General features: G+C 37.3%; 1 protein-coding gene across 13 annotated transcripts in view; it reads right to left on the reverse strand.

The window, feature by feature from the left end:
- Positions 1–14618, reverse strand: part of NLGN1 (neuroligin 1) — a 381690-nt gene that overhangs the window by 6528 nt on the left and 360544 nt on the right. For 10 of the 13 annotated variants that reach the window (XM_065073820.1, XM_065073819.1, XM_065073818.1 and 7 more), the window contains 2 exons: positions 6392–6604; positions 987–1776 (listed from right to left, as the gene is read on the reverse strand). In XM_065073820.1, the coding sequence (XP_064929892.1) occupies positions 987–1776; positions 6392–6604 (1003 nt within the window). The remainder of the gene's footprint in view (positions 1–986; positions 1777–6391; positions 6605–14618) is intronic. The other 3 variants (XM_065073821.1, XM_065073829.1, XM_065073825.1) reach the window with 1 other exon arrangement.

A 14618-nucleotide genomic window follows, 5' to 3' on the forward strand; every position in this document is an offset into this window, starting at 1 on the left:
TGAAAAAGAAAATAATCTCCAATGTTAAAAAGTATTTCAAAAGGAATTATAAAATTAACATAATTAAGATTTTATACTTAATGTTTAAGTCTGCCTTTGGACAGAGCAGAATGTTATTTTCTAAAATTAGAGGCCTTAATAATCTTGATTAGAAACAGCATTATGCAAACGAACTCTTCTTTTACATAGACTTCAGCAACTTCCCTAATACCCCAGAATGCTTGTATCTCTCATGCTGAAATCTTTTGTTGCTGAGGACAGATTGCCAGCAATGCGGTAATGCAGACAAACATCTATGAGAGACCAGGGTGAGAGTAAATAAGCTTTGTTTTCTTTTTTGTAACATAAAGCTCAGCATTTCGGTTCATATGTGGTGCCTGTGGCCTTCTAGAGGTGAAAGACCATGGCAGAGCATAACTCAGTATAACACAGAGCGACTTACAGTCCAATGGCTAAAGGTTGAAAAGTGTTTTGAACTACTATTGAAAGCAGAATTAATGAAAATTGACCAAAAAAAGTTTGAAGTCACTTATTTTATGGCCAGAAGTGTCAGTTTAAAACAAAATGTTATTAAAATAAGCTGTATTATATTTGATGCAAATATTACGTCATTTCCTGTCTCCTGGAATGAAAATATTATCAATGCTGGGGTAAAGTCAGTTACTAATGTAACCATTTTTAACTACATACATATATTAAATGCTTAGTTTTGCACTTTTCTGGGGATCCCTTAATTATTTTTGTATACGAAGTATTTTAAAAATGTCTTTATGCAGAGTGTCCACAAATATATTTTTTCCCTCTTTTTGCTAGAATGTTTAAGTGAACTAAGGGACATTACAATAAACAAAAATATCCAACCCAATTCTGAATCTCTTATTCACCCTGCAACTACAGAAGCATTCCCAAGGCAGATAACAAAGGGAACGCACGGCATCTTTATATCCCGAGTTTGTATACAAGACTATTCATTATCTGGTACTCACCCAGTTTTTGCGAAGTTTGTCCAGTAAGTCATCACCACCGCACTTAGCATGACATCATTTTTGGAGAAATTACAAGGAAATAATTCAGTAGGGCCAATCATGGGGATTCCTAGTACGTAAGGAACCTCATCTCCATGGGCTGCATCTGCCCATGCAGGTACCTGATCTGTCTGGCAATGATGGTAGAAGGCATAGAAATATGTAGGCGATCCAAAATTTGAGTGAAGATCTGCTGTAGCCACAGCTGGTGCAACCCACTGGTGATCCGTAAACAGAGCCAGCAGCGTTTTCCTTCTCGTCTCAGGATTGTGTCGATCTGCCCAGTCCGTGTACATAAATTTAATAGTTTCCCTCAGTATATCTTTGCCTTCAGGGTATCCGTATAAGTTATCGACAAAATTAGAAACTGCAAAGTCAAAATCACTCGCTGATATGCCATCTTCACTATCCACAATATTTTCAACAAATTTTAACCCTTCCCCTTGGTTAACTCCCAACATGATGTCATAGTTGAGGAATTCTCCTTGTTCCATCAATATCTGAGGATCATCTGGTATCACATCGCCGTCAATTACTGGTCCAAAGGCTATATGGTATCTTGCTGGTTGAATGTCCTGGTCAACAAGTTCTCTATAAGGCTTCTTCTGCAGACATTCTACCAATTCTACAGTGTCTGACATGTTGCAACCAACTTTTGTAGCCAACATCCTGGCATATTTTGCAGGCTGAAAACTCACCGCCCAGCTGGAGAGAGCTGTTCCGCTTTGAGCTATTGCTCTTTGAAAAAGTCCTGTGGGGAGAAATATTTAAAAACTACTGAAGTGACCTTGAAACAGCTACTTACTTGAAAGATTCAAAGGAGTTATTTGAAACAACAGAAAAATTTAACAGAGGAGATACTTGAATCTTAATAATAGATAAATACACAAGATGGTCAGATCTGACTGTCATTGTATCTACAGGTAATGTACACAAAATAAATGCAATATGTGCAGAAACTGAAGCAAATGATTCTACCTCAATGTAGTCCATCTGAGGAACAGATTTCAAAACAAACTCAGGAAGAAGAAAAAGTGACATTACCTTATATAGGATAACACTATCAGCTTGAAATAAATTCCTAAAGTGAAAAGAATTTATAGGTTGAAGGAAAAGCCAACCAGTCTCTGAAATGGATTGAATTTCTGGATATCGTTCAAGCCATCAGCAGCATGCATAACTATTTATTAAATAAACCTGATATACTGTTTTTTTTACGTTTTGTTTGGGATTAAACTTGGTTTGAGAGGTGCAGTGCTTTTGAATTGTATGTCACAGCAAAAGTTTCTATTCCAGAGCAATGGATGAGAAGGTACTAGGCAGCTATTGAATTTTTAAGTGTCTAAGAGTCAAGGTCCTTTCTTATAAAGAGGGTTTTTTTGCTTTGTTTTGTTTTTTGTTGTTGTTTTCTTTGTTTGTTTATTTTTTTAATGAGGTTTATGGTGATCACACATAAAAAAGGGAAATTATATATTTTACACTATTTGCAATTCAGAGATTTAAACATATGTTCAGGTATTCATTTAGGGGAGAGAAAGAGTATGATCTGGCTCTGCACAGAAACTTGTAGCAAATCCCAAAGACTTCAGTATGATTAATTTAAATTTATGCTGATTTAACTAGCACTCTGGATCAGGAATTCCACTCATAGAAATAACAGAATGTGTTTAAACTGATGTTTTCCTCTTGCTTCTGTAAGCATTTTTGAACATATTATGTATGGATTAAAGCCTCACCCACTTGGAGTCAATGAAGCAATCAATTTTTTTTGCTATTGATTTTAATGCAATCAAAACTCCACCCTTGTCCTCATACTTCTTGTGCTCCCTTTGCCTTCTCCTGGTCCCTCTGGCGAGGGTAGTTCCAGTTCTGACAGAGATTATGAATCTGAACTGTGCACAAAAATAGAGAAAAAGCACTCTCCTGGAATGTCCATCTCTAATTTCAGAAATTTACACTATAATGAAGTAACTGCGGCCTTCCTATTTTTTTTGCATTTCCACAGAAGTACATCCAGTTCATTTCAGTAGCACATCTTTTGCACTAATTACTAGAAAGTATTCTGTGCTGGACCCTACCTCCTATAGCTCACTGTAGGTAATACAAAATGGTCTATAGCATACATAAGTTATGCTGATTTAAGATATATGGGTCAATTTTTTTTAATTTATGTTGATAGGCACCTGGTTTAATTCCGTTGACTTTGGTAAAGTTGCTTAGGGACTGGAAGTGGCATCTGGCTTCACTCAATTTTGCTAAGAATGTAACTTTGGTCTAATGCTTGATGAATAGCTGGATACTCCCGCTAAAGGAAATGGAGTTAAGGTGCTCTGTTTACCTCAGAATTTTATTCCAATAATGCAAAAGATAGCTTTTACTTTGACATATTTCTATTAATAAAAAACTTCCATAGCCTCACCATCAAGTCAGAGACATGCCTTTAGAGCATCTATTGCAGTGACAGACCCTGTACACCCAGAAGTTAGTTGGCATCAGTTCCTATCTGAAAACATTTTACAGGCTTCTAAGGAATTTTAAAAACATTCTAGACTGTATTAGGTCCAAATCTGAAAGTCCTAAAATCAGATAGGTAGGGACTGAAATATGTAAACTCAGGCCTCTCCTTAAATTTATGAGAAGTCATATCCAAGATACTATTTCCTTGCAAGATATGACTAAAAAATAAGAAAGAACTTGAGCTATAAAGCAGGCAAAAATATATTTGCATGCTTACAAGGTCAGACATTGAGCTAGTATAAATCAGCTCAAAGTCAGTGGAATTACCACAGAGGATCCAGGCATTGTAATAAATGTAACTAAATGACAAAACTGAATTTTCACAAATGCGTATGCCATGATACCTCATAATGATTCTTTTTTGCATATTATGTAAATCTATTTTTATTGCTTTATTATTAGGACAGAAAGTGTAAGCTACGTATTAAGAAAATGCTGATATAAACACTATGGCTTGCTAAGTGCTACATAAACTTCAAATATTGGACTAAGTAAAAGTGGTCAAGTCCTCCAGCCATAAAGTTATCTTAGGAAATGAAACTGAATATCCCTCCTTCTGCTGAAGAATGCTTAAGGAAATATTTATCCTCTCAAACCACTTGGTGAAAAATGAACAACAGTATGAAAAATTATTTTCATTCTGTCACATAATTCCTGCCAGAAATTGGTACCACACGGGATACAGAACTACATTTTTATCTGATAATATGTATGATTACTATAGCTTATGGGCTTCAGACTGATGGAAAGACGATTTAAATGTTCAATGGACCATATCGCTTTGTGACTCTTATTCAAACTCTCACCAAGTAAATAATAATAATTTGCATACATTCATCTACATTTTTAGAGCACTTTCTAAAGATGGGTGCTGCTCTGCCCACGTGCAGATGGGCAGCTATGAACGGCACCATCTTGAATAAGGCTGAATTCTTCCTCTCAACTACCAAGGGATCCTTTCAAAGGGAATTGAAGGAAGCAAAGAGCACCTGACTTTACAGCTTCTGACAGAGACTGGTTAATAATGTGAAACAAAAGGTTTTTTTGAAAATGTTAAGATATTTGAAAACTTGAAATGACTTTTCTTATTTGAGGCTGAACAATTTTTATTTTAATACTTCTTTTAATGGCAGGTCTAACTATCCTCAAATGAAACATAATGTATAGTAGAGTGTGGCACATTGTTTCCTTTAATCTGAATTTCAATAAAACACGTTTTTGCTTTGTCAGAGAAGAAATGCCCAGAAATTTACCTTTTCAATTGGATTTTAACTGTACATCCTTAAGCCTTCTCCAGTTCCCTCCCGAATCCTTTGACCTGCCATGTTGCCAAGTTACTGCATCAGTTTCCCCACATAAATTGTGCTCCTGGCAGAATTATGCCCATGTGTTAGAATATGACAGGGTAACATTTCCTGATAAGAGGCAACACATGACTGTCCAGATACTGTAAATGTGGCATTTTGCATTAATGTCAAGTTACATCAAGATGAAAATAAAGATCAAGTAAGAGTTAGGGGAGGAGGAACCAGGTCTCCTCATTCAACCTTAAGCTAAATCCTCTATAAGAAACATTATTTTTGTGAGTTCCGATGAAAAAGATGGTGCAATGTAACCCTCAGATTACAGTGTAATGAGCTAATGCTTACATCTTGTTATTATAGGCCAGTTTATAAATATGTCCTATTTAACTGCAGGTAGTTATGGGAAAAAGAATACAAATCACATGAAAAATAAAATTGTGGAAATGGGTGAAAATTTAAACCACAGTCTATTTTCCACTAGACCTTTCTTGTAAAAGCTAGATATTTTTCTCAATTAAAATAGTGTAAAGGCCTGATCCGAAGAATCTGTCACTTCCATTGACCTCAGTGGGCTCTGCATCATGACTTCGGGTAAATGCAGCTCTTTTAATGTCAGTGGAATTATTTTTTTATGACTGGCCAATTAATCCCCCATGGAGATACAGCAATATAAAACAGTGGAAGATTGTATGCACAGGGCACAGCATGATGTCCCTGGTAAAACTAAACAATACAGATAAAAATGTTTGAAAACAGTGAGACAAAAGTTATGTGATCAATAAGCAATAGCCATGCAAATGAGAAAAACTGTGTGGAACTTTGGTGCTAGAATAATAGGAAAAAAACTGGGTGCCTCAAACAGCATGTTTTTAATTTCCTGCTGTCTGCCTCAACTAGAGAGAAAAGGTGTTAGTTATGGAATAGGAAAAAAACATATAGAAGAGAAACCATTTGCAACTTAGATGCTTTGACAATTTTGGATCGTGCATGCAAAACATTCAACCATTCTTTTATTAGATGACAGCAAGTAAAGTTCATGCAGTTTCCGACAAAAGATTTCTCAACTAGATACTTGTTTCCCTCACACAAAATAATAGTTTTAAGCATTTCAGCTGTTAGCCTGAAAACAGAAACTGTTTCATTTCGGTTTTCTTTAAATTCTCCTCCTCACAAGAAACTAAACATGCCTTTCATGACTGTCTGAATATAGATGACCTCATCTACTGTGAGCATGACTGACTGGTTTTCTAAAAGAGACACCCTTAGAAAAGAGACAAAAATGATGCACTGAGAAAATGCTGTTCAGAAGTCTGCTATAAAGTGTTTCTACAAAGTTCCATGGGAAAAAGAAGGTGACCCAAAATTTAAACATGCACAGAAAAGCTGAGGGAGAAGGCGGCTTGTATAGCCGTTACAAAGTTCGCTTAATATTCAGCTGAACTCAACTGTTCATAGGAACAAAGAGAATATACAGAGCATCACACAGTACTAATGGTGGTGGCATGCAGACACCAAAATTGTCAAAATTTGCAACCTGCATAATACCTTTGGTTGAATTGCTCCAACGGTTACCTTCAGAATAATGGGATAAAGTCAACAGATTGACACATGAACCGCCTGCACCGGATCCAAAAACAGTTATTCTTAATGGGTCACCACCAAAGAACCCAATGTTTTCACTAGTCCATCGCAAAGCTTGAATTAAATCAAGGAGGCCATAGTTTCCTTTTGCTGCTTGGTCCCCAGTGCTCAAAAATCCTGTGAATTTAAATGAAAAAGAAAGGGTTAGGATGTGGTCTTTCGAGTAATTCTGTTGCAATTTTTCAAGTAAGATTTCAAAAGTAGAAGCCATTAAATATTACACAACTACGTAACTTTCCACATTCACTGGACAATAATTTGTAATTTTGCACTCTTGCTGAAACAAATCATTTGGTATTCACTCTTTGAGCCAGGGTACAGTAATGCAGGGAAAATGAAGATACATCCCAGTCAAAGTACTCTTCTAAGTCTGACAGGTCACAACATATTATTGCCAAAGACTTCATGCTGTTTGCACTAAGTTTATGAGTAAAGGTTTAGCAAGCAGATACGCTGCAGTAATTTTGTAAGTGATTTGGTCAAGTGTTGGCAGTTCTGTGCTTAGATGCAGCCATGAACTTCGTGCATGCCTGAGAGGCAATGGTTCCACTTCTCTGTAGACCCTGTTTGGTTGTGCCCTGGCAACACACTATCTTTTCCTTTTTTCCTCCCCTCAGAAACACAGCTTATGGCACAGGACAAACCAGGTTGAACAACATGAGCAGCTCTCAACTCCCAGAGCTCCATCCCATAGTCATTAACCTGAGTTAATTGAATCTGCATTAAACGGATAAAGACAATTTAAGCTGTTTCCGTGACCCCTTAACATCAAAAAGATAAGAGCTCAGGGGTAATCTGGAGAGCACAAGAATTGCTCTCTTTTATTCATACTGGAAGGAAAACGGTGGAATGTGTCAGGCGCAGGAATGGCTGTTTTACACTGCTCCCAGCAGTACCCTCCTATTAATTTTTAGTGTTGCTGTTAATCTTGTCATTAGAGCCTACTGGGTCTAAAAGGTGGACAATATAAACTTTGAAGAAAGTCTCTATTGGTAGAAGACATTGCTTTGCTTTTGGATCCCATTTGTTGATGGGATCCAACTTCCTCAGCTTATAGTTTGAAAAATACCAGCATAATGAAGTAGCCCAGCACCATTTGCATATCAAACTGATTTAATATTTACTAAATCAACAGTGTAACTGGTTTTCAGTACATGCTTTGTATAGAAATGCAACCATTAAAACAATTATTTCCACATTAATTAGATATTAGTGGGTCTTCTACTCTTGCCTAAGTTCTAATGATTTAACTCTCTTGAGCACTCAAAAGTTTACAGTACTTTTTCAGATAAACAGTTCTCAAAGTAGTCCTACTGTTTCATTATGACAGTCAAAGCAGCTTTTGATACATTTCTAAGAAGAAATACATATATAGAGTAAGAATTTAACAAGAATATGGACAGGTGCATGCCTGTGCCTATGTCCATGTATATAATTAACATGTCATTTGTTACTTTACTATTAGGCTAATTTGACTTCAAATTGCAAGCTTACATTTGGTACCCTGGTGTATGTGTAGATATTTATATCAACAGATCTTCTTTGCTGTAAACTGCACTGAAAGCTAACTGGCCTCGCTGCCTCTGTATTTGAGCTATGCTCTGTTTGGGGCAAGCAGGTTTGTTTGTGTAGGTCAATCCTGATTTTTGTTACCATGGAGAAGGAATAGGGAAGTGACATAAAGTGCCAGGCCAGCAACTCCCCCACTTCCAGACCTAATGTACCACGTCTAATGGGCATACTTCATTCACTGTGGCCACAGTCAATTGTTACTCTGATACTAGACTTCAAAATAACCACTAGTCTACAACTAAAACCTCCCACATTTATTACTTAACTGTATAAAAAAGGAGCATCACTGCCATAGAAGAAAATACCACCTCGATATACAGGGAAAGCCCAGAAAGGAAGTCATAATTAATTCATTCTCATTTTACTATTGCAGTTCAGTGCTGAGTTGAGATGAATACGATGTAATTTCAGTCTGCTTCACTCTCGTTTTCTTCTGTGTAGCCTGGAGGGCTGCTGTGTGTGTCTATGAGAAAGGATAGCCCCAGTATAATCCTTCCCGCACAGAAGCATTCATTCCTGTCTTCACGCTCCACTAAAATGTTGTCCCCCCCACAAACAGTTTCTAAGAGAACAGAGAGAGGATGTCTTTGAATCTATGATAGCAAATCTAATGAAAGCTTCCTAACCAGACTCACTGCCTCTGTCAGCCTGCTTGGAATTGAGGGATGGTACCGGTGACTGTAACAAAATTAAAATGTTGGAATTTATGGGAACTACAGGATCCTGTGGCTGCACACGCTGGGAATGTCTGCCCCTTTCTTTACATAAGTATACGACTGTGGAAAAATCAGTGACAAATCAGTTCATCATGTTAAGCACATAAGTGACTGCACTGATTTAAGGGATTAGAGCAATGATTGACACTGGCTGTCCTTGAAACACAGACAGCAAGGAGATGAGAGCAGCTACAGCAGTTACCAAAATTGTGCCCTTAACAAGTGCTTCTTTGTTTTCCCCCCTTTCCCTGGCTTGCAAATTCCCTGAGCCTGGACAAGATCTGCTCTCACAAGAGCTTCAGCTTTGGTTCAAAAAAATCCTGTATATTTCTCAAAGTGATTCCAAGGCATTTATTAGGAAAATAGATAGTAGGGTTATAGGTGAGATACAGTGATCACCCTGAAGTGCTAACACTCAAACTTTTTCAGACAATTGTTTTCTATACTCTATAAAATGTAGCAAAGTGGAAAGCAGGTAAGTCTTTGCCTGGAAAAGCAACAGATGAAAATTATAGGTAAAGCCTTAGGGCAACCGCCTGCTCTTAAATGAGTTCACATCAAGCCTTGAAATGGGAAATGGGGAATCCTTGGGAAACTATAAACACACTAGTTTTAAATAATATTTGTGACAAGGATCTTAAAAAGACAGCAAAAGAGGAAATATCTCCTGTTGCTAAAAGCAGGCATCAGGAAAGCTGCATTCAGTTCAGGAAAAGTGCCAGAAGGGGGAGCTTTCAGTTTATTAAAAAAAAAGAAAAAAAAAAAAGGAAATATTAATAATATTGTCCTCATTCATCTATATTAGACAAATTATGACTTGTGTCCAGAGCAACAGCTCCGATGCAAAAGAAATATCTCACGCCTCCTCAGCAAGAACCACATTGGCTGACTTCCATATCTACAGAAGATGGATGATTATTGATGTTGACTTTCATGACATGAAACATTTCTCTCTCATTTTTCAGTACCATAAGAAGCCTGTTAATATCGCCACCTGTTCATGCCTTTTTTCTTGTATGCAGTAGTATCAGCATGGTTTAGAAGCATGCAGAATGTCAGGAAATCAGAGATGGGACTGATAAAACAAATGAGCTTTTCTTCACAGTTTTGTTGTTGTTGTTTAGGGTTTTGGTTTTTTTTGTTGGTTGTGGTGGTTTTGTTTTGTTTTCCTAGCAAGCAGTGCTTCAATACAGATAAAGCCATCTAACTAAGCACCAATAGAAAAATGCTTTAACACACAGCATCATACCCAGTCTGTAGGTCAGTGGGTGCAAGCACTTGTTGCTATTTATCACTTAGGTAAAATAGAGATTGCAACAATATGTTTTCTCTTCATGCCAAGAGGAGCTTTCAGAATGTAATTAATATAGATACCATACATTTCTATGACACAATCATTATACTATCTAGACATTAAGCTAGAAATTTTGAGTCACAGAGGTGAACTTGCTCTTGCTGAAAAGGTCTTGGGTGTCTGAAAGCTGGTCTGTTTTTAAACTGTAGCAGCTAGTCTATTAAAATATATTATCCCTCTCTGCAAATGCTGTCTTATTATTATCCTTGGATTGCCATCTCTGCAAGAACGCTGCTATCGTATGCTACATGGCTACCACCTTTTGCTCTTGTAAAAAAGTGAAGTAAATTATTCTTTATTTTAGTTATTCCAGGAAGACGTTTGCAAAAAAAAACCCCTTATTTTTGCATTATTCTCTAAAAAGGTCAGATTGAGCTAATTTTGTTCCATAATTAAGTCCTTCTACTGGAAATATTCCAATCATCAGCTGAACAATTGCCATTTTATATTCTGAATGAAGAGGTTATCTCTTTTATCTTCTCCAAAGGAGCAGACTCCAACAGAATTATGGAAGTAAGCACATGGTCTTTTGTGAGTTTAAGAAAGAGATTTATTAAGCTCATTTGGACCATTTCTCTGTTACATGTCTGTTAGAAAAATAGGCAGAGTATGCCACAACCAGGCCCTGTATTTTGTGTTCAGATAAATTTTAATGCTTTATAGGCTTATCTGCCTGGGTAATGACTTCAGCTTGCCATTCAGATAAATCTTCTTCTAATATGATTCCAGCATTTTTGAAGAGTAAATAAAATAATACAGTTGGGAAATTTAAAACTTTTTTTTTCAAAACCTTATAACATTGAATTATTTAAGCTCTAGCCTAATTTAAACATTTAACTTAATGCAGAGAGGGAGGCCAAGACATAAGTTTTCTTAATGTAAGGGACTGCTACAATCTGAGGATGCACAAGAAGTTGAGGCATGGGCTGGTGGATATGCAAGAAAGAACCAAACCTTCCCTCTGATGAGTTCTGTCCACATAGGTGTTTCACAACCTGGCAACCTTTGTGGCTGGATAAAAATAAGGGGTGGAATCTCATGTTGGACTAAAAAATTACATGCCTGCAAGAAAATACACGACAACAAATGCTACTCTAAAAATAAAACACAAGTGCTTATAAAAACTGGTCTGACATGCTTAAAGGTTTTTTTCAAAGAGCTGTGTTACTGAACTGTGTTCTTACCCACCTGTTTAGGCATGTGTTAGAATAATTTAGCTATGTTTCCAGTTACAATTCCCTATGTAGTCAAATGTCATAATTTATTTTATTAAAAGCAAATGTTAAATCATAGAAGTATAAATGCATCAACACACAGTGGGAGAATTCAGGATGTATTTTGAGGGAAGAGTTTATATTCTCTCTGGATTGCAAGTTCCTTGGTTAGGACTTTAGTTTGACACTCTCTATTAATATTGAATAGTAATTATCATCTACAGAAAATTTCAGTTGCCCTTTAAACTATACCTACTCAGTTAGAAATGTGAGCAAGATAAGCAAATTTTAAGCAATATGGTTAAACTTAAAGAGCACATTTGTTTTCATCTCAGACATCTCTCTGAATTCGCATCAGCTAACTAATCTGAATGAATTATGTGGGCAGCAGCACTGTGAACATTAATGTATATGTGATATTTATGAAGCAGAGAATACTGCTCCTTGCTTTGCTGACCAGCACATCCTAATATTAATAGCATATTTTAGTAATGGATAAGTGATAAGGTGACTAAAAGGACTAGGAAGTCCCATAAGGAAGATGTAGGAGAATATAAATATTCAGTGCAAGAAAAACATTACTTTGCAGATATGTGCAATATACCTCTGCTCAAGAATCAGATAAGCAAGTCTTCTGAAAATGCTGCTCAATCAGGAGTTTTGTATCAAATCTACATAATACACAAAAAAAGTAATTGCCACATTAGCAAAGTACTTGTTTGTTTCTGTAGGTTTCTACCACATATGTATTAGTAGTAAGATTTTAGCTTAACTCCATGAGATGAGCAGAGTATCATGCTACATCACCACGCACTCTTTCCTGGCTTTTTAAAATATGTGAGACACTGCATTTCTATACAGACCTTATTCTAATTTTATGTATAGCAAATGAATCATTATGTCAGAATTTTTGCAGGTGGACACACTGTGCTTTTAAACAATTAGAAGACAAATGTTCTGCTGTAAAACATTTGTTAACAGATGTACATTGTCAGGCTGGACAAGGCTCTGAGCAACCTGATCTGGTTGAAGATCTCCCTGCTCACGGCAGGGGGGTTGGACTGGATGAGCTTTGAGGTTCCCTTCCAACCCAATCCATTCTGTGATTCTATACATTATGTGCATATATTTGCAAACTATTCACTTTTCACATAGTAAGATTATATCACTGGTCAAATAAATTGTTTGAAAACCTACTTATATTTTCTGATGTCATACCATAAACTTTATAAATTAAGGACAAGTATCTTCCATAAAAACAGCCTGCATGGATTTTTCAGCTGCATCTCTGTTTTGGGATGTGTTAGGCTTGCATTTCTGCAGTAATCAAGTTATGTCTACCAAAAGAGCTGAAAGTGCCATGTATCACAGAATCACAGAATGTTAGGGATTGGAAGGGACCTCGAAAGATCATCTAGTCCAATCCCCCTGTAACACTGATTGAAGCGATGAGGAGGACTGAGAAGGGTTCTGATAGGCCAGCTTAACTGTAAATGTTTTAGAGCGGTGAATTATTTTTTTAAGGACTCTTCATAGAACAGAAATCCATCCATTCCATATGGCTGGACTATATGTCTGACTTTAAAAAAAAACACCTCAAAAATAGAAAAGTTTTTTGTGAGTAGTTGTTCCCACTATTCACATAATCTCCCTTGGTAAAAAACGAGGAAAGAGCTCAGCTATTTTAACTGTCTTAATTAAGCTGTGTTACTGTAAGAATAGTACTTCAAGGTTAAGTATATGAACAATAAACCATACTGTGAGCAATGTGAAACATCTGCAGTAATTCATTAACTTACCAAACTAAAGAGCTGCATCTTTGAGGCAGAATTGCTTAAATACATCACCAGTACCAACTTCACTGGCCAGTGCTATTGCCCCAGAAGTCGGCCTTTGGAATTCCCATTCATTTCACCAAAGTAAACAATTTACAGAATTGAATCAGTAATATAAGAACTTGTAACTATATCCTTTGGCATTTTGAAAGTATACGTGGAGGAACATGTGTGAAGAAGTATAAACTTAGATGTGCTTTTTCAGCATTGCTGTTCTACTTCTGGAATTTTTAACACTCCTCCCAGAGTACCAAATCCTTCAAATTAATATTAGTGAACTGGCTGGAGCCTGCAAAAATGCTGGCCTTTCCTTTTGGCTCTTAGATACAAGGGAAATTTTCACCTCCTTGCATTAGACGTAATTTCTTCTCCTGTGAGAGTCTCAGTGAACTGAACACTGCAAGTTGCACAAGTCCCTTACAGCTGTTTCAGCCTGGCATCTGGCACTTGCCAGCACTGATGCATTACAGCAAACGTCTAGTATAGAGGCAGACTGCAAAAGAGTGAAGTGTCTCATGCCAGAGCACTTTATTCCATTGTCAATGATGTATTGGCACGACTTCACTGGGTGCAATGCAGGCTAACCCTCAGTTTTTTGTTTTGTTTTGTCTTGTTTTTTCCAAAACACAGGTTCTCTTTCACAGGCCGTATCAAGGTCCTTTAAATGATTAAAAAAAAAAAGTCTGGATGAAGACAGATTTTTTCCTATGCTGGAAAGGTTATCCTCGGACATTATAGAAGAGAAGAAGCTGCTCAGATTTACTGTGATATTCCTGGAAACTACGTTGTAGATATTGAAACAGTCTGAGATTATAATTTCTAGCATTTCTAGCTGCAAGAAGGTGGTGACTCTTTCTGCATTTAAAGTTTCAGTAAAGAGATAATACAAGTCTGAGAGTGCTTTCAAAAGCTTTAGCTGCCTTTTCTTCATGCGGTCAATGGTTCTTTGCCATTCTGCCTTGTCTGTCATGTGAGGACAGTTGTGGGAAGTCTCGCAAATTCTGGGTATTTTCTATGTTCAAGACATTCACGTATCAGTCCCTGTGACAATCCTATGCTTGCACATGGAGTTGTGGTATGGGGCAGGCCCACACGATGCAGCAGGTCAATGCTTGCTTGTAAAGTACTGAGCTGGCTCGCTTCTCCACCCGCAGCATGGCACGATGTGGTGTTGCTTCTCTCCAGCTCTCCCAGTTCCTATTTCCAGTGTAACTCGTCAGTGGGTCGCAGCTCCCGCAGCACGTGCCAGGCTGGTCAGACATGGGGCAATGGCAAGAATACAAAAAATCAGATATTTGGTACAGAACTGCAAGCGAGGGAGACAAGTTTCACAGAAGCAATTCTGTAAGCCTGTGCAGTAGCACTGGTATCAGGGTGGGAAGTGTAAACTGGTCCCGTGCTCTGCAGGAGGTTCTTGCAGCCAAGGTTTTGGCTTCAGTG

The sequence above is a fragment of the Columba livia genome, chromosome 9 (assembly GCF_036013475.1).
Source record: "Columba livia isolate bColLiv1 breed racing homer chromosome 9, bColLiv1.pat.W.v2, whole genome shotgun sequence".
Taxonomy (NCBI): domain Eukaryota; kingdom Metazoa; phylum Chordata; class Aves; order Columbiformes; family Columbidae; genus Columba; species Columba livia.